This window comes from Pecten maximus, chromosome 8, assembly GCF_902652985.1.
Source record: "Pecten maximus chromosome 8, xPecMax1.1, whole genome shotgun sequence".
Taxonomy (NCBI): Eukaryota; Metazoa; Mollusca; class Bivalvia; order Pectinida; family Pectinidae; genus Pecten; species Pecten maximus.
Window position 1 is genome coordinate 27,377,760 of NC_047022.1, and position 19,100 is coordinate 27,396,859.

Below are 19,100 nucleotides of genomic sequence, written 5' to 3' on the forward strand. Positions count from 1 at the left end.
TGTTTCATCAGTTTTATGTGTATTGGACGTGTTTCATCAGTTGTATGAGGGATGGACGTGTTTCATCAGTTGTATGTGGGATGGACGTGTTTCATCAGTTGTATGTGTATTGGACGTGTTTCATCAGTCGTATGTGTAATGGACGTGTTCCAACAGTTTTATGTGTAATGGACGTGTTCCAACAGTCGTATGTGTATTGGACGTGTTTCATTAGTCGTATGTGTAATGGACGTGTTTCATCAGTTGTATGTGTATTGGACGTGTTTCAACAGTCGTATGTGTAATGGACGTGTTCCAACAGTCGTATGTGTATTGGACGTGTTTCATTAGTCGTATGTGTAATGGACGTGTTTCATCAGTTTTATGTGTAATGGACGTGTTTCAACAGTTTTATGTGTAATGGACGTGTTCCAACAGTCGTATGTGTATTGGACGTGTTTCATCAGTCGTATGTGTAATGGACGTGTTTCAACAGTTTTATGTGTATTTGACGTGTTTCATCAGTTTTATGTGTATTGGACGTGTTTCATCAGTCGTATGTGTATTGGACGTGTTTCAACAGTTTTATGTGTAATGGACGTGTTTCATCAGTTTTATGTGTATTGGACGTGTTTCATCAGTCGTATGTGTAATGGACGTGTTCCAACAGTTTTATGTGTAATGGACGTGTTTCATCAGTTTTATGTGTATTGGACGTGTTTCATCAGTCGGTATGTGTAATGGACGTGTTTCAACAGTTTTATGTGTAATGGACGTGTTTCATCAGTTTTATGTGGGATGGACGTGTTTCATCAGTTGTATGTGTATTGGACGTGTTTCATCAGTTTTATGTGTATTGGACGTGTTTCATCAGTCGTATGTGGAGCGAATGTGTTTCAACAGTTGTATGAGGGATGGACGTATTTCATCTGTTTAATGTGGGATGGACGTGTTTCATCAGTTGTATGTGGGATGGACGTATTTCATCTGTTTAATGTGGGATGGACGTTTTTCATCTGTTTAATGTGTGTTGGACGTATTTCATCAGTCGTATGTGTATTGGACGTGTTTCATCAGTTGTATGAGGGATGGACGTGTTTCATCAGTTGTATGTGGAATAAATGTGTTTCAACAGTCGTATGTGGTATGGACGTATTTCATCTGTTTAATGTGGGATGAACGTTTTTCATCTGTTTAATGTGTGTTGGACGTATTTCATCAGTTGTGTGTGGAATGAATGTGTTTCATCATTCGTAAGTGGAATGGACGTGTTTTTAATAGTTGTATGTTGAACAGTCACTCTTTTGACATGCATTGTGATAGAGAGGATAGTGTAACACTGGGGTTATACACGTGATGGTTATTTTACCGGTGATGTTACCGCTGTTAATAGGACGTAAACAAAATAAACCAAACCAAACCAAACTGTGCCAATCGTTTCACATCTGCTAAGCAATGCTGTTACAATGCCAAATCAGTAGGACGGATATACATATCTTTATGTATGTTTAAAGTGCTATCGAGATAGCCAGTCGATTTTATTTACATCTAGAATTAGCAATCTTTTAAAAGTGACTGTTATCCGGAATGTGTTTTGTTTATTAAACAGATGAGAGGGAAATTTGGTTTTCGTTGTGCATCAGCTATTGTTTGGATAATAAGTGCTTAAACAAAGGAATTTGTTCGATATAAAATATTTACTAGATATTGTAATTGGCATCGAACCCAAATTGATCCATAGCTGATTTGCCGGCTGGTCATATAAAATATAATTCAAAGTAGATCAATATTATTATTAAATAATTTCAAAACATCAATTTTAGAGAATAATTTCGCTTTGTTTAAACCAAAACATTGTTTGTCAATTTCAATGAAGGAAATTGCAGTAACTCAGATAATTAACATAATCCCCGAAATGATTATTACAACATTCTGTAAAGTAAAATGGGAAAATCTCAGACTTGGAATTTGACAGTGATGTTTTAACTGAAGAGTTTACCAAAGACTGTGCGTACCTACTAAAGAAATCAGCTGAAATTTACTTCCGCGCCTAAGTGATGTGAAATAAGATATGTTACTCAGAATGAGTCAAATGGAGCAGATCAGATGTGATTCTTAATCACGATGTGCAGTTAACGTTATAATTCAATGTAATTATGTCCATTTCAATTTAACTTCTTTTGCTTTTCTTCCTTTTGTACTCTCAAATTTTGAGGAATAAAGAATGATGATGATAAACACAAGGCCTCAAAGCGTAGACCATTTTCTTATCGATTTTGAATGCAGAGAGAGAACATGTATAGGAGAACATTAGATTGATGATATATAACATAATCGAAATCAAACAAAGGCTGGTATACGGCAGACATAACCAATGATGGCAGCTTAGTTTATTTTGATAATGATGTATTGTTGTATACGAAGTCAAACGTTTGAACAGATATTTGAGATAATTGTTTTTCATAAACCATACGTAAAATGATATATCATGAAACCTAAGGATCATTACATGTCAAGATTGATTTAAACACAGGCAGTCTTGAGAAATCCCATCTGACCGCGTTACATGTCGTATTCCATTGACTAAGTGCTAGCTCTGACAGTTTCATCACGGTGGTATTGAAACTTGTTAAGGACCTATGCCGTCTCAATCCTCCATCTATTTTGTATTAATGAGACGCCATCTCCCTAGTGTTACCATCTTACACATTATTCTATTGACCGGTTATACTGATGGGTGATACTACTCTAACTTATCGTCCTCTCCGATATATCTCCAGTGTTATACGGTGTTATGATAGGGGTCCGACTGTGTTGTCAATGTGATTTACCTCGTTAGAGGTTTCTTGTGTAAATAGTACGGGTTATCTTACTTCATAGTTACCAGAATTTCATCGATGACAACGCTAACAACCAATGATTGTACCGGTTAAGGGTCATCTATATAGCAGAATAGTGTGGAATTTCAAACACGAATAAATACCTTAAGATTTGCACAAAAAATGTCATGTTATATATCAAAATGTTTGTTTGGACATGTAGCTTCTTACAATCACCAATAATATGCTATAAATGCTACCAGTTTCTTCTGTAGAGTAACTTTGTGGTAAGATTTGGCATGGAATAATTCGTAGTCACGCAAATGATCAAACCTGAAAAATAGCCATGCTGTTATGTTCACAAGTGTCTATAGCACAGGATAGGAGCATTTGCTTGACCGGATTTTACTGTATGTACGTATAAACACTTATTTTGTTTTGACCTGGAAATGCAAATGGCAGCTGAGAATAATATTACACAAATATGGCTTAGAGGAGGCATTTCATTTAATAACAAAACTCCTATATCGTACTTTTAAGACATCTCATCATAGTAACATGAACATTTGAATGTCAATTTGTTAAAATGGTGAGTTTGCAGCCTTTTTAAGAAATAGGCATATTTTACCCCAAACTCAACGGTTGAACATTTTATCATAAAAGCAGTCTTCTTGCCACATCAAGAATACTTTACATTGTCTAATAAGAGCATTTCTAATGTTTTAAATACCTCCTTATATGCCATATTTGTGTGATATCATTCACGACCGCCATTTTGCAATTCAAGGTCAAAATAAAAACAGCGTTTATACATATAATAACGTCAAAGCTGGTCAAACCATTGCTCCTATTTTGTGCTTTAGACACTTGTGACCAACACGACATGGCAAGTTTGTGTAATATATGGGATACAAATGAGTTAATTATGTCCCCCTGAAACATACATTTTTCTTACGTTTTGTTGAAATTTACAAACAGCTTAACAAATTACATGTCAACAGCAAGACCCAGGGTTTGCCATGATACATACTAAAAGTCCATCATGTTACTTCTGTGACATTGCACCATAATAGGGATTTATAGGCCTGTAAAATATCAATGTTTTGACTGGATTTGCTGTTTAGATGCCCCTTAACTTACCATTACAATTACCAAGGGACGCGACAGCGAAAAATAATATCATTTGTATAGATAAGTATTTCACAAAACACACTGGATATTGTTAATTAGTCTCCCAATCTAACAAGCACTATAAAATTATTCTGACTTTGTTTGCTTATGTCGTTGTTTTTGTTATTGCCTTTGTGGGTTTTTTTGTATTTTGTTACAATAACATAAAGAAGTTTGTTACAGTAACATGTAGAAGTTCAATCAAAACTGTGTAGAATTATAACTGATCTTCAAACTACCCCACTATTGACAGTTCTCGGAGTAATCCTAGATAATTTAATAACACAAGTTACACTATCGCGTGGCGGGATTTTAACTTCCTGAGAGACCAAATTTATCCTGAACCGTGTCAATATTTCTCTCTCCACACACGGCTACACCAGTATTCATTTCAAATGTATCGGACACTGGGGATGTCATTATGATCGACAGATGGAGGTCATGGAATAAGGCATTTATAATCAATACAATAACCGATATAATTATACATAAAACTTCATAGCGACGATGCTGATGTTGAGGGAAACGCCTGTGTAATACTTGGTACCCACACACGTCCAACTGTTTTATTTCGTTTAACTACCCAGGGTTGATACATGTAAGCCGTTCCACGCCTGGCTTTGAGATAGGATCTGTCTGCAGTGCCGGTGTATTATTAGCCACTAAATCATGTTGTGCACCTGGTGGTGATGTTCATCTGTCTGCAGAGTACATCTACATGATTAATTTGAGCTGAAATAAATCCCTTTCCTCCAAGGATATTTTGTTGGTCGCGTCCATGTTTCCGTCGCTGGAACTAACGAACATTTCCCCGGTATATTGATCAACTTGTTGTCGCTTATTGTTATGAATCTATTAAACACACTCAGGATTGAGATCAGAGTAGAAATGCACGTGTATTCGTCTTCAAAACTCTAACACATTACATTGTTTACAAGCGCGGCGTAACCCCCAATGGCAATACAGCGGCTGAGTAGTTGATCGGGAGCGGGCAGAAGTAGGCAAGGCGCCTTTCATTGTCAAATACCTGGCGTCTTTAGCGAGAAGTTTTTCATGTTATAAAGAAGAGGAAACGTTATCAAAAGCGGACCACAAAAACTTGAGCAAACTTAAGGAAGGCCTATGTAAGCTGTCTGAGCCAGTATACAACTTGGAAAAAATACATTGGAACAATTATAGTGAAAAATAATCAGGGCGAAAGTGAGCCAAAGAATTGCAAGACAGAGGGGTCATATAGAAGTCAAGAATTCACAGTAATGGCGAAACACATCACTGCACAGAACAGCGGTCAACGAACGGTCGTGGTGGCCATAGACGAAAGCGAACATGCCGAGTATGCATTCGACTGTAAGTTGTGCCGTGTTACATGTAGTTGTAGGTCAGACTATGTCGGGCTGATGCATGCTCTATAAGTTAATGATAGCACACAGAATGGCTGTCTTCAAATACTAGCTCGTCAATTCCTGCGGGATGCTTGTTTTGCTCATCACGACTAGATTGTAATGGTAATGGTGAAGGTGTTGGTGTGAACTATGTCAGACAAAGGCGACTGGAAATGAAATAAAACACGATAAACCCGGGATCGGTACGTACAGGAAAACATAACAATAATTACACACCACTTCTGAAAAGATGTTTTCTTAATCGGTGTCTTTCATCTTCTCATTTCTGTAAGCGATTCCAGCTAAGATTGATAAATAACTGTATCTCTCGGCGTCCATGCCATCAGTCAGGTCATAACGTTGTTTACCAAAATACAAAACTATGCTTTATACTCTATCATAGCTATTCTTATCTACTGATATATTAGGACAGTACCAACTAGCTCACTTATTTCATTTTTAGCCCACCATCATCAGATGTAGCCCACCATCATCAGATGGTGGGCTATTCAAATCGCCCTGCGTCCGTGGTCCATGGTCCGGCCGTCCGGCCGTCCGTCCGTCCGTAAACAATTCTTGTTATCACTAATTCTCAGAAAGTACTGAAGGGATCTTTCTCAAATTTCATATGTAGGTTTCCCTTGGTGTCTAGTTATGCATATTGCATTTTGAGACCAATCGGAAAACAACATGGCCGACAGGAAGCCATTTTGGATTTTGACAATTGAAGTTTGTTATCGCTATTTCTGAGAAAGTACTGAAGAGATCTTTCTCAAATTTCATATGTAGGTTCCCGTTAGTGCTTAGTTATGCATATTGCATTTTGGGACCGATCGGAAAACAACATGGCCGACAGGCAGCCATCTTGGATTTTGACAATTGAAGTTTGTTATCGCTATTTCTTAGAAAGTACTGAAGGGATCTTTCTCAAATTTCATATGTAGGTTCCCCTTGGTCCGTAGTTATGCATATTGCATTTTGAGATCAACCGGAAAACAACATGGCCGACAGGCGGCCTTCTTGGATTTTGACAATTGAATTTGTTATCGCTATTTCTCAGAAAGTACTGAAGGGATCTTTCTCAAAGTGCATATGTAGGTTTCCCTTGGTGCCTAGTTATGCATATTGCATTTTGAGACCAATCGGAAAACAACATGGCCGACAGGAAGCCATCTTGTATTTTGACAATTGAAGTTTGTTATCGCAATTTCTCAGAAAGTGCTGAAGGGATCTTTCTCAAATTTCATATGTAGGTTCCCCTTGGTGCCTAGTTATGCATATTGCATTTTGGGACCGATCGAAAGACAACATGGCCGACAGGCAGCCATCTTTGATTTTGACATTTGAAGTTTGTTATCGCTATTTCTCAGAAAGTACTGAATGGATCTTTCTCAAATTTCATATGTAGGTTCCCCTTAGTGCCTTATTATGCATATTGCATTTTGAGACCAATCTGAAAACAACATGGCCGACAGGCAGCCATCTTGGATTTTGAATTTTTGAATTTGGATTTCATATATAGGTTCCCCTTGTTTGAAAAGTAACAGAGGGATGTTTCTCAATTTACACAGATTAGTAAGAGGAAGTGAAAAATACAGAAAAGATCAATCTGACATTGAACCTATAAAGATCGTTCAATGGTGGGCGCAAAGATCCCTCTGGGATCTCTTGTTCTGTATATAAAAGGGATATGTTGTGACACAAACAGCGTTCTGTATATAAAAGGGATATGTTGTGACACAACAGCGTTCTGTATATAAAAGGGATATTTTGAACACAACAGCGTTCTGTATACACATATATATGTTTAACAAAACAGCGTTCTGTATACATAGGGATATGTTGTAACACAACAGCTTTCTGTATACATAGGGGTATGTTGTGACACAAACAGCGTTCTGTATATAAAAGGGATATGTTGTGACACAAACAGCGTTCTGTATATAAAAGGGATAGTTTGAACACAACAGCGTTCTGTATACATAGGGATATGTTTTAACACAACAGCTTTCTGTATACATAGGGATATGTTGTAACACAACAGCTTTCTGTATACATAGGTGTGTGTTGTAACACAACAGCTTTCTGTATACATAGGGGTGTGTAACACAACGTAATATAGCCCTTATATCGGCATATAGTTATATCTACATCACAATCACGATAAATTACAAATCCAAGGACGACCAAGGAAAGATCTTTAACGATATTGACACCGCCTTTGTTATACATTTCATTTGAAGACACATTTATTGATTTTTTGAGTCTTCCGAAAGTAAGGTTTTACAGAGTGGATGGCGCTTATTTCAATATGTCTGTTAAAAAGAACACTTTGTCTGCCTGTGATATGGGTTGAATCATACCTCCTGTGGTTTAATGCTTGTGGTTTCTAATACCACTACGAGAACGCTAGACTCAGGTGGTGATACGCTTGTGATTATTAGATTAAAATGCGAGGCGCACATGATTGTGGAATTTTTTGTTTTTACTGGTACGTAAAAGTGAGGATATTTAAACTTTGATGCTAAAGCTGACCAAAAACCATTATGTTGTTCCTACCTATTTCAACGAATACAAAAACTTTACTCAAACATGTTGTCTCTACCTGTTTCAAAGAACAAAAAATCACTATCCTTGAATACAGAAAACGTTATGTTTCGTTTATCAACAATACCTTCACTGTAATATTGATAATGTTTCAGTCTATATAGAGAACGTGAGAAGGGCTCAGGACACTGTTGTACTGGTGACCGTCCCGGAGTACCACAGTATCTTCAATGGCTGTAAGTAAACCTGAAAAATGACACCAATTTATCGTATCAAACTGTAGCAAGATTTTAAAAAGGTATACAATTTTCAACCAAACACCATATACGTGCTGATGTAGTTATGGTATCCGAGGAGCGGGTTACATTTTACCAATGAAGATTTTGTGTGTATTGACATGACCACGCCTTTATAATCATCCTGGCGTTCTGTTATTATATGTGATCTGATAATTGGACCTTATATACTTAGATTAATGTCATTATCAGAAATAGAACTTCCGTACGTATCCAAGTAAACAATGAAATTTCTATACTACAAACCTTACGCTACCTCTCGAGGTATTGGCAATCAATATCCGAGCCTGCATGTTTTAATCACCTGCTTATAAATAATTTTTGGAAAATTAGGTTAATGACTTGTGTGTCCAAACTTTCAGCAACATGGTGTATGCATTCGATCATTATCAAGCTACTCGGCGGGCTCTCAGAGACTCGAACCTAACCGTATTTGTGGTTATGCTTCATGTTGAAAATATATCGGGCTGCATTTATTAAAAACAACAGAAAATACAGACGTAATTCGATAAAGCGAGAGCAAAATATGATCAAAATATAGAATTGCATGGAGACTCTTGAAAAAGTACAAGAAAATAAAACCAGGTGTTCTGTAATAATAAGCTGCTTCAGCTTCATCGACGACACCCGCTATACAAATATAGGTCACGGCGACACCCGCCATACAAATATAGGTCAAATCACAATCTTAAATATATATAATATTCCAAATGATATTAATATTGTCGACCATACACTTTCCCGTTGCTTTAATCAACCTGTCTGTCGAAAGCTTGTGTTGGTAATATCTCCATCGGTAATCGGCATCTGTTACGGAAATCGTGATAATGCAACATGCGTTTGTATATATTACCAAGATATAAAACTAAAAATAAAACATAACTAAACGTCGAACGGTTCATGAAACTGAGTTAGTCGATGCCAATGACTATGAGAGCTTTTCGTTACGCTGATAAATTACCGGCAGTTGTTATGTAATCGATAACTATATTTCTGATGGTGGTAATGATAACTATTTGAAGCTGCCTTGTAAGTGAGCTAGCTCTAAGTTTTATTTGTTAACTGAAATTGATTTTCAATTAAACCAATGGAGTTGGGATATCTGTTTATGGATATTTACGTTTTTTTTTAATACAGACACTTCCAACAAATCTACTACGACACTTATCTTTTCCTTCTCTTCTTTCTCACTTCTGTCCTATCATCGGCTTCTCATTCTTTCTTTTTCTCCTCTTTCCCCCTCCTTATAGCAATACAGCATTATATAAAATGGAGTATTACTTTCTTTATGCAGTAATTAAGATTCTCTCTTTTTTTTATATAATTTATATGGTTTGAGAGATGTGACTATATGAAAGACAATTTGGTGTGAACTATTATTGTCACTGTATTGAAAAAAAACCTGTTGAAAATAAAATAAATATAAAAAGTATTAAAGGAGATACTCAATATTTGTATTTGTGTAATGTTTCTAAAAAGTTCCGTACAAATATATTTAACAGATTTCATCATTAAAAGTTAATTTGGTCGTGGATGACGTCGATTCAGTACAATCCGTGCCAGATGTAGGTAAGCAGGGGGAATTGGAAGACAGGTTATGATAAGCAAAGGATGAAAATGATGTTTACACAGGTGATACTGGGTTCCCGTGAATTGGTTCCCTGCCAGTATCTGTAGTTTCATTAGACGCTCCCTTTATATGAGGTTCTATTTTGAATACATTGACATCGACTCGTAGGTTTGACATTAACTAGCAGGTTTACCATTTTTTGCCTGTTTTTTTTTTTTTTTTGTAATTAGAAACACGTTGTCTGGATATACGTGTAATCTCTATGAATACAAAGTTAATTCCACCATAAAGGCAATATTTCGTTTTCCTCTAGCTGACATATATTTGAAACAGATGGAAAATGCTGTAAGAATCAGTTTTAGTTGTATTAGCGGTGTTCATGTACTAATACCACTACAAAGTGGCATGTGTAGAGAGACGTGTTCATCTTTCCTTCTAAGTTAATTTGCTGTAGTATATATCTCCTTTGACATGATAACGCTTCGCGTTTCTAATCTAATATTTGAGCTAAAATTAGTAATCGCGTTCAGTTCTAAATTCTGATTTTTACATTTTATAATCGATACTATGGCATTTTGATATTATCCTGTCTACGGTACTTTATAATTTGGTTTTTAGCATGTTATACAGCCCTATTTCTACTTTTTTTTTTATATTTCTTTAGGCTGTTTCAGATGCACAAATCTTTTTTCAAACTCACGCATCCCTTATATAATCAGCAAGGAGCCACAGAAAGATGTTCATTCATTGTTCGTTACATTAATAACATAATTCATGTTCATTGTCATTTATGTATGGAACCTCAGACCTGATTGTGTTAATTTCCTTTGAACATTTGTTGTGCCTCTTGTCACCTCTGACCCTTGACCTGTTGTAGCGATATTGTTTACGGACCCCGCTACAGTGGCTGTTTTGGTGAAGGAGGAAGAGAAGCGAATACAGCAAATTCTACAAAAATATACAAGGAAAATGCGGGACGCTAATGTAAGATTGTGTGTTACCAAAATATGTAACTTAACTTAGGATAGTATTTATTTTGAAAATTATTTCAGGGCCTTGATATTAAACTCTTGTATAAAAAAAATCGTGTTAGATGATCACTTCAATTGGTTCATAGGTATAACTATTTACTTTCCTTTGAAAAGTACATGTATAAGTATGTTGTACCGATGTGTTATTTATAAACATGGAAAACGTTTATATAGTTAAGTACGGTTCGGGAGATGTGATATAGGTAGCTCTGTCTTGGCCCCCGGGAAGAACAGCACAATACGTACAATAATCAAATAACACGTGTATTAGGCATCAAGAAAAAAGGTAAAGCAACAGAAAACAAAGCATAAAAAGAAAAGGTAATTGGTCAGTAAAGAAAATCTCATCAAATGTAACGAGAGCAGAATTTTGGCACCTTCGATAGCAAATGATATCCTCACAGATACTGTGATAAATGGTAAGTAATATACACAATATAAATGATACACACTGACTATTACTTCAGAAAATATAGACAAAGAATGCTTTGTTATAGTGCCTTTTGATGCTTCACTAGTCCAATGTAGTTGTGCTATATTTTATCAGATTGGCGGGAAACTCCGTGAAGACGTCGGTAAGGCAGGGGAGACAATTCTGTCTGTTGCACAAGAGGAAAATGCCAGCTTGATCGTGGTGGGTTCCCGGGGGATCGGGAAGATTAGACGGACGATCCTGGGGAGTGTCAGTGACTACTGCCTGCACCATTCCACTGTGCCGGTCCTCATCTGCCGGATGGAAGTCTGACGATTACAATAATTGTATTATTGACAATGTGCATGTTGATCTGTGAACGAGTGGTCACTCCGCAGATAATACTCTGTAGGGGATAATTTACTGTCAACAAAGAACGTGACTGCTTGTGATTGTATGATATCGTGTATTTTATTACCGATGGGACCATGTTTAGCAAGCTGTTATATGTATATGTAAAACATGACGGGTATAGCCTAAACAGTTTTATCAGAAGGTTCCGATGGCACTTCAACTTGCCGAAAAATCCCCACAAGGAATATTTTTTGGATTTGTTTTACCAAAAGCAATTATTTTATATGTAGAACTATTCATTATGTATATAAACAATGAGTTTTGCTTTTGTTTTTTTCACATTATGATGATAGTCCATGACGTTCTCGGAACGCCATACACGAGTGTTGTTTCAGTCAATCAATAAATCAATCAATCAATCAATCAATCAATCAATCAATCAATCAACCAACCAACCAACCAATCAATCAATCAATCAATCAATCCAATCAATCAATCAATCGGTCAATTGAATCGGTCAATTATTCAATCTAGATAATTGTTTCGTGTTTCATTATAGGAGTTTAATAAGTGAGTAGTCACATGGTCTTATATCTCAATTTAAAAGAGAAGTCACGTGATAATATCGGTAACAATGACTTTACTGCTAGGCTATAGGATGTCACTGAGAGCGAACGATCTTATCCACTCCTTGTCTGGAGTCTACCATATATATCCCCTACTTCATGTGCATATCTTATTCTGAAGTATTCACTACTCACCTCGTACTGCTTGTAGTATTAATGTTAATTACTTGCTATATATTCACTGTGTACTGCTGATTACCCACTGCCTAATGCGTAATGCTGTATTTCTTTCCCTCACATACAAAGCAAAACACAATGTAGCGATTCTGATCAAGGAAGTAGGCATTGAGCAGTAAATATGATAGAAAGCAGTGAGCAATCTTCTGTCTGTTTACGTCGTACAACGACGGACGAAGCTCGGTAAGAAAGTGTCACCTAATGAAAGTACCGAAATAATAAAGAAACCGTAAGTCTGACTCAAAACCGATAAAATTTAGAGGGAAATAAACAAAACTCTAGGTATGACATGAAATGTTCGTGAGTACTTCTTTCGTTGTTGGAGCTTTCAAATGATGTAGGTACAGACGTTTGTGGTTAGCCCATACAACAATAGTATAACAATACAATGTACTAATATAACAATAATGCATATAACAATAGTATAACAACACTACATATAACAATGGTATAACAATAACATATATAACAATAGTTTAATAACAATACATATAAATATATTATAACAATAATACGTAGAACAATAGTATAACAATAATACGTAGAACAATAGTATAACAATAATACATATAACAATAGTATAACAATACTACATATAACAATGGTATAACAATACTACATATAACAATGGTATAACAATACTACATATAACAATAGTATAACAATACTACATATAACAATAGTATAACAATAATACGTAGAACAATAATATAACAATAATACATATAACAATAGTATAACAATACTACATATAACAATGGTATAACAATACTACATATAACAATAGTATAACAATAATACATAGAACAATAGTACATGTATAACAATAACATATATAACAATGGTATAACAATAACATATAACAATAGTATAACAATAACATATATATATATGTGTATGTATAACAATAGTTTAATAACAATACATATAACAATGGTATAACAATAATTAACCCACACTAGGCATATCTACAAACACGTCCGACTTCAAATCACACAAGGAAATACAATGTTTCTAAATGAGATAATGTGGCCGGCCATACAACTTTCCCATTATTATCATCAATCTGTATCTAATGAATCCATGTGTTGTTAATATTCCGTCAGTATTCGACATCTGTCACGGAATTCGTGATAATGGGAACAAGTCCTTAAATATCGAATCAACTGTGACATGTTGGTTACGTTGAAAGTAAAGATCGAGATAAGTGATGTTGAAGAGTAGTGTTATTAAACTTGAGTTATACATGTAGATTAGATCGGCATGGTCCATAGAGTTTTCTGTTTCTTGTTTTGCTTTAGTTTTTGTTTTGTTATCTAAACACAACAAATCTTAATTATACTTACAGGAGAAATTAATGACTTTGCAAGGAGATGTCCGCATATAACAAAGAGACAAATTTATTCCCCGTTTCTAAAGTTCCAAAAAACACAAGACCGGTGTTATACAACACGCGTTATTGTATGAAATATTGTGGACTAGGACAACCATACAATATACTATACCAGATACTTGACAATACACACGTGGTGCTTTAAGTATCGGTCAGGTGGAGCAGCAAGTCCCATTCTCAAGCAAAGTGAAATTACGAACATGTAACATTGACCTCGTCCCAACAGCTTGTTCACGGGTGCCGATGTACTCTTTCGTCTAATGATACGATGTACCGATTACACCCGATCACAAGAAACAATACATCACTCGCATACAATTACAACTACATAATTAAGAGAAAAAAACAACCCGAGATAATTGTACATTCGCGTGTCTTTATTACTTTGTGAGCGCCATGAAGGGTCAGTATTATCCTACCAGTGATCCTCCCTCACAGAAAATAGAACAATCAGATCGATCAAGCCGATAAAACCAGACAAAGTACCACTAACAGTACAGTGCTAAGAGAGCATGATTTACAGAGATAGTACGTGTCTCGTTTAGCTCCGGAATTCTAGTAATGTCGTGTTGTAATAGTGAGAACCGGGGTAGCGACAGTGAACCCACACACACATTATGAGGAATCAGACAGATATTAAATAAAATCTCAATCAATATAATTTGTAGTTATATAACTGTCAAAGTAGACAGTGGACTTGTTATATCAACTGTAATACATTTGTCCATGTTTTTAATGTAGATGACTAATTCTATCACACATCATTTATATTATTCTGTTAAACTGCAAAAGAGTTACAAGAAATGATAATTGCCATTACACGGAGTCTCTCATTTCACAAATGTAATGAAACCCAACATAAGTGCACGTAACGTCATCCCGTGCAAATTCGCTCCAGTGCGGGTCCTTGTTGATGGCGAGGAAGGCCTGCGGGTGACCTTGATAGTGATCCGGCTGACGGGGCCCCCAGAAGGTGTGATATATACTATGTCCAGAAATGTCCCAGTTAAAATGTTTATCCAAGTCGTGGTCCGTACCTCGCTTATGCTCTCGTGAACCTTTGAAAACAATATCACACGATTTACAATACCATTATATATGTTGATGTGAAGTTTACCATTGATAAGATATGGGCGCTCAGCATTATTTATTCAAAATTATCACGAGACAATAGTTATGTGGTATGTTACTATAAGTATATTATATAGATTTGTTACAACGAAGATTAATTCGCTCCACTACACCCTCTGGTATCTGTCACAGTAATGCCAACAATCAAACTCTATCAGTACAAATTACCTTATTCTGTATCTGTAACACATAATTTGACAATTTGATGGTTGTTTGGATAAACTTTTAGTGGCAGGTGTAAATGACCCCGAACCAGCAATCACAGTTTATCGATTTGAAACTGACATATTTTCTTATAAGAATCAATAAAACATTGTGATATTATGCATAATATATAATATGATGTTTCTGATACTCGACCCCTGACTTACTAGGGTCGCTTTTAATAAGTCTCAGCAGAAAATCGTGTGTACTCTAACTATGGTAAGCTCCATGGGCTCGCCATAGTGTCTCAAAGGAGTAAATTGAATAGATATATTTAGTGAAAACTTGAAGTAACGAAATGACGAGAACACTCCAAGGACCGACATATGCCTTACCTTGGCATTGTTCCAGCTTGTTTTCGTTGTATACAACTTGAAACATGAGCCGTCATGCGGGTGCTATCCACTATGGCATGCCTGACAGACTATTAAACAGACAAAGGTAGCAAAAGTCATCGATAATTGCATTATATTTTAAACTTGTGAAACTTTTACTAGCGTTGTAGTTGCTTTCGCCCCGTAAAGACGAAACATCATTGGCGAAAAGACGAAATTTAAAGTTCGTTAAATTAGTTTCGGGGCGAAAAGTCGAAAAGACCGGATTAATGAACCCGAAAAGATGAGAATTAAGGTCACTAGTTTGCGTGCATTTTTTTTCGCCTATGGTTTTTCGTCTTTTCACGCCCCTAAAGACGAAACTTAAGGTTTGTTTATTTTCGTCATCTTATACTCTATGAAACAACAATACAGTTTCTTTTTTTTTTCTTCAATATTCATTGAATTAATGTTTGTTCAAACAAAAACAACATTCTTTGGTGGACATATTTGTTCTAAAACCAAATTCATTGTCACTTATTGTTTGAATATTTAATAACAAATTCCATGAGTCGATTATTTAAGGTTGCTGTAAATATTTTGGCAAGACAACTGATTAGGGTAATTTCTCTGAAGCTGTTAGCATCATTTACATACCTTTCTTAAATACAGGTATAATATTACCAATAGCCTATATTGTTGGATATTTTCTAGATTTGAGAATGTTGTTGAATAATGTAACACTACGCGATAGTAGAATTCCTTTACCTTAAATAAAAAAAATCGCTTTCCTACGTATCATATCAGCACGCTTTAGCAGTGGTCAAATTGCTAATAACTCGTTTAACTTTTTCTTCAGAAAAATCCACACTAAACTCATGCAACATATTAATAGTCAGTGTTCCGTTAAATTATATACGTGGAAGTCTATATGTAGTATCCGGAACATTTCATACACACATACATCGATATAAGTGATTGTATGCAAAGGAAACTTACAGTGAAGTACTACGGTTTGCAGTGCTGATGTAAACCAAGACAGCTGCCTCATTTTAGATGTTCTGGTTTGATTATGAGACAATTACGTTTTTTTAAGAATAAAGGTACTTTCTCTTATCTGAATGACCTACAGATAATAGAAATTTCATTGGTCAAGTTCGTAGTTAATGTAAGTACATATGATCCAACGAAGATACATTAAAAGAAAATATGTCAGCTTTAACATGAAAAAATAAACCTTACAATGAACTAGAATACTTCTTATTGTACGTTGTTTGAGTTAAAACTGGATATATAAACGATTCGATGGTTTACTCGATCATGGATTTTTTTTTTTTTTTTCTTAACTCGAACCTTGATCAGTTTCAGATTTCCCGACTCATGGTAGTTCATTGTCAAATTGAATATCCGTTCGTTTTTAAAAGAGAAAAGGTTCATGTAGTTAATAAACGAGAACAATGAGCATTGTTTTCTCCTCAGTACAACTCATCTCTCTCATTCAACGCATATGAAGGGAATTGTGACCATGGCAATTGTAAACAAGTCGTATATTATTTTGAGGTAAATATCAACTAAAAGATCAATCAAACTAATTTTAGAATTTAGGGGCTTGATGCGATGGTCGGGGTGATATGGTGGTTGAGTTATTGCGATATGGTGGTTGAGTTTGCTATATGATGTTGGAATTGTTTTGAAATGATGGTGAAGTGGTGGATTTGTAGCGATGATGGTAGTGATATGATTGTGGAGTCGGGGTGATGGAAATGGCGATATGGTTGAGGAGTGGATGAGACGTTTGTAGTGATATGATGGTCCAGTTATGGTGATATGCGGATGGAGTTAGTTTGATGTTGATATAGTGGTGGGGCTGGGGTGATGGGTGTGGTTCATTTTGTGGTGCGAGATGATATGGTGAGGCGACAGAGCTGGAGAAATGAGTATGAGACATTTGATGAAAACGTGTTTATTCATAATTGTTATGAAATTAAGGAAGGACAAAAACAGAAAATTGTTATCGGACGGTTAGACATACATGTATATATTTTAGTATGAAAGATGGGCTTGTGATTGTATTAGAATAAAAGATGAGTTTTAAGAAATAATAGGTCAGCTGTTAATGAAGATGATTGTGTAGTTCAATCTACTCACGATTTAGTGCACACGGATTCGGTTGAAAAAAAAAGTTATCATGAACCAATGGTTCATTAACTGTATCCGTACAAAATACCACGAGGAAAAGGTTGATGTTAGACTGAAGGCCTGTCAACAAACATTTGTGGAAGCAGTCAGTGAACCTACATTGTAGATGGTATGAAGTTTGCTTTGATGTATTTAGAACAGGAGTATTGTTCATGTTCAAATTTGATATTCATTCAACTTATAATTTTGATGGTATTTATGGGCCTCAAGCAGAGAATTTAAGATTTTGTTGGGTGAAAGTTATTACCAGATTTGGGTTTTAAATGTTTGGCTCATCTACAGCTCCGTTTAATTTTTACGACAATCACTAGGCCATCTGGATTATTTATCTAGCTTGTTATCAGATCAATTAAGGTATATGCATAACAATCTATTTTGCCAATGTGAGATTTGCTCTTCGAAGTGCGTCAGAATTGTACTTGCTGTCATTACTGAATGAGTCCACCACCATATATCAATATTATATACAGCTAGGTTATCCTAATGTAATACCGTACATGTATCAATAGTATATACAGCTATCTATCCTAATGTAATACCGTACATGTATCAATAGTATATACAGCTATCTATCCTAATGTAATACCGTACATGTATCAATAGCATATACTTAAGCATTGAACTGTTACCAAATGGTAGTATACAGTCGATATGAATACAATTTGGGTGACAGATAAATAGAATGTCGCCCGTTAGGGCGACATGAAATATTTATCTGTCACCCAAATTGTATTCATATCGACTGTATACTACCATTTGGTAACAGTTCAATGCTTATATTTACATTCATAATTTTATTTTATTTACTGTAGCTTAAGACGCGTTTAAATTTGCCGCTTCTCCTATCACTGACGTCATCAAGTTCAAATACCGGAACAGCCAAAATTTCCAGAAGGAATAATATAGTCCCTCATGTCGTTATCAATAGCAATCACATGAAATGTTTTTTGCACAATTTGGCTTTATATTATATTTTATAAACGTTTGTAGATATCTTCAAATTGTTCACAATTGTATAATTTCTGATTGTTCAAAAATAAAACCGTTTTTCGGCGCATGATATACGGTTAACATTTAGAAGTGATGCGGCGTTGAATGGGTACTGCACAGGACAGACTCGATTCCTCGGAAACACTTATGTTTCTATCGACTGGATTTACGTTATTTTCAGAGGAATATCATCTCTTAAATTCTAAATGAACGTCGTCTTGACAGTAGATGAAAACGATTCCAAGGATATTTCATTAGAAACATAATCCAGTCTAACCGGTCACATCAGTGTCGCTAACTTAGCAGACGATGTTCAACTTCACAGGGGCTCGATTTTGGAGTAAGGTAGGCCTTTGACATCAGTGAATAACCACATAACTATAATTCAGTAAGCATACACAACCAGAAACCATGTCGATACTGCCGATTTTTCGCAAGATTTTTTTTTAAAAAATGCTGGACTTTAAATGTTGTCGTGTCTAGCATTTCTGACAATTCGACAACGA

General features: G+C 35.6%; 1 protein-coding gene across 1 annotated transcript; it reads left to right on the forward strand.

The window, feature by feature from the left end:
• The first annotated feature begins 4,495 nt into the window (after positions 1-4,495).
• On the forward strand, positions 4,496-11,884 carry LOC117333612 (universal stress protein YxiE-like). The gene is made up of 4 exons (XM_033892993.1): positions 4,496-5,315; positions 8,053-8,133; positions 10,641-10,747; positions 11,342-11,884. The coding sequence occupies exons 1-4, from the start codon at positions 5,225-5,227 to the stop codon at positions 11,537-11,539; spliced, it is 477 nt and encodes a 158-aa protein (XP_033748884.1). The 5' UTR covers positions 4,496-5,224; the 3' UTR covers positions 11,540-11,884.
• The last annotated feature ends 7,216 nt before the right edge of the window (positions 11,885-19,100 follow it).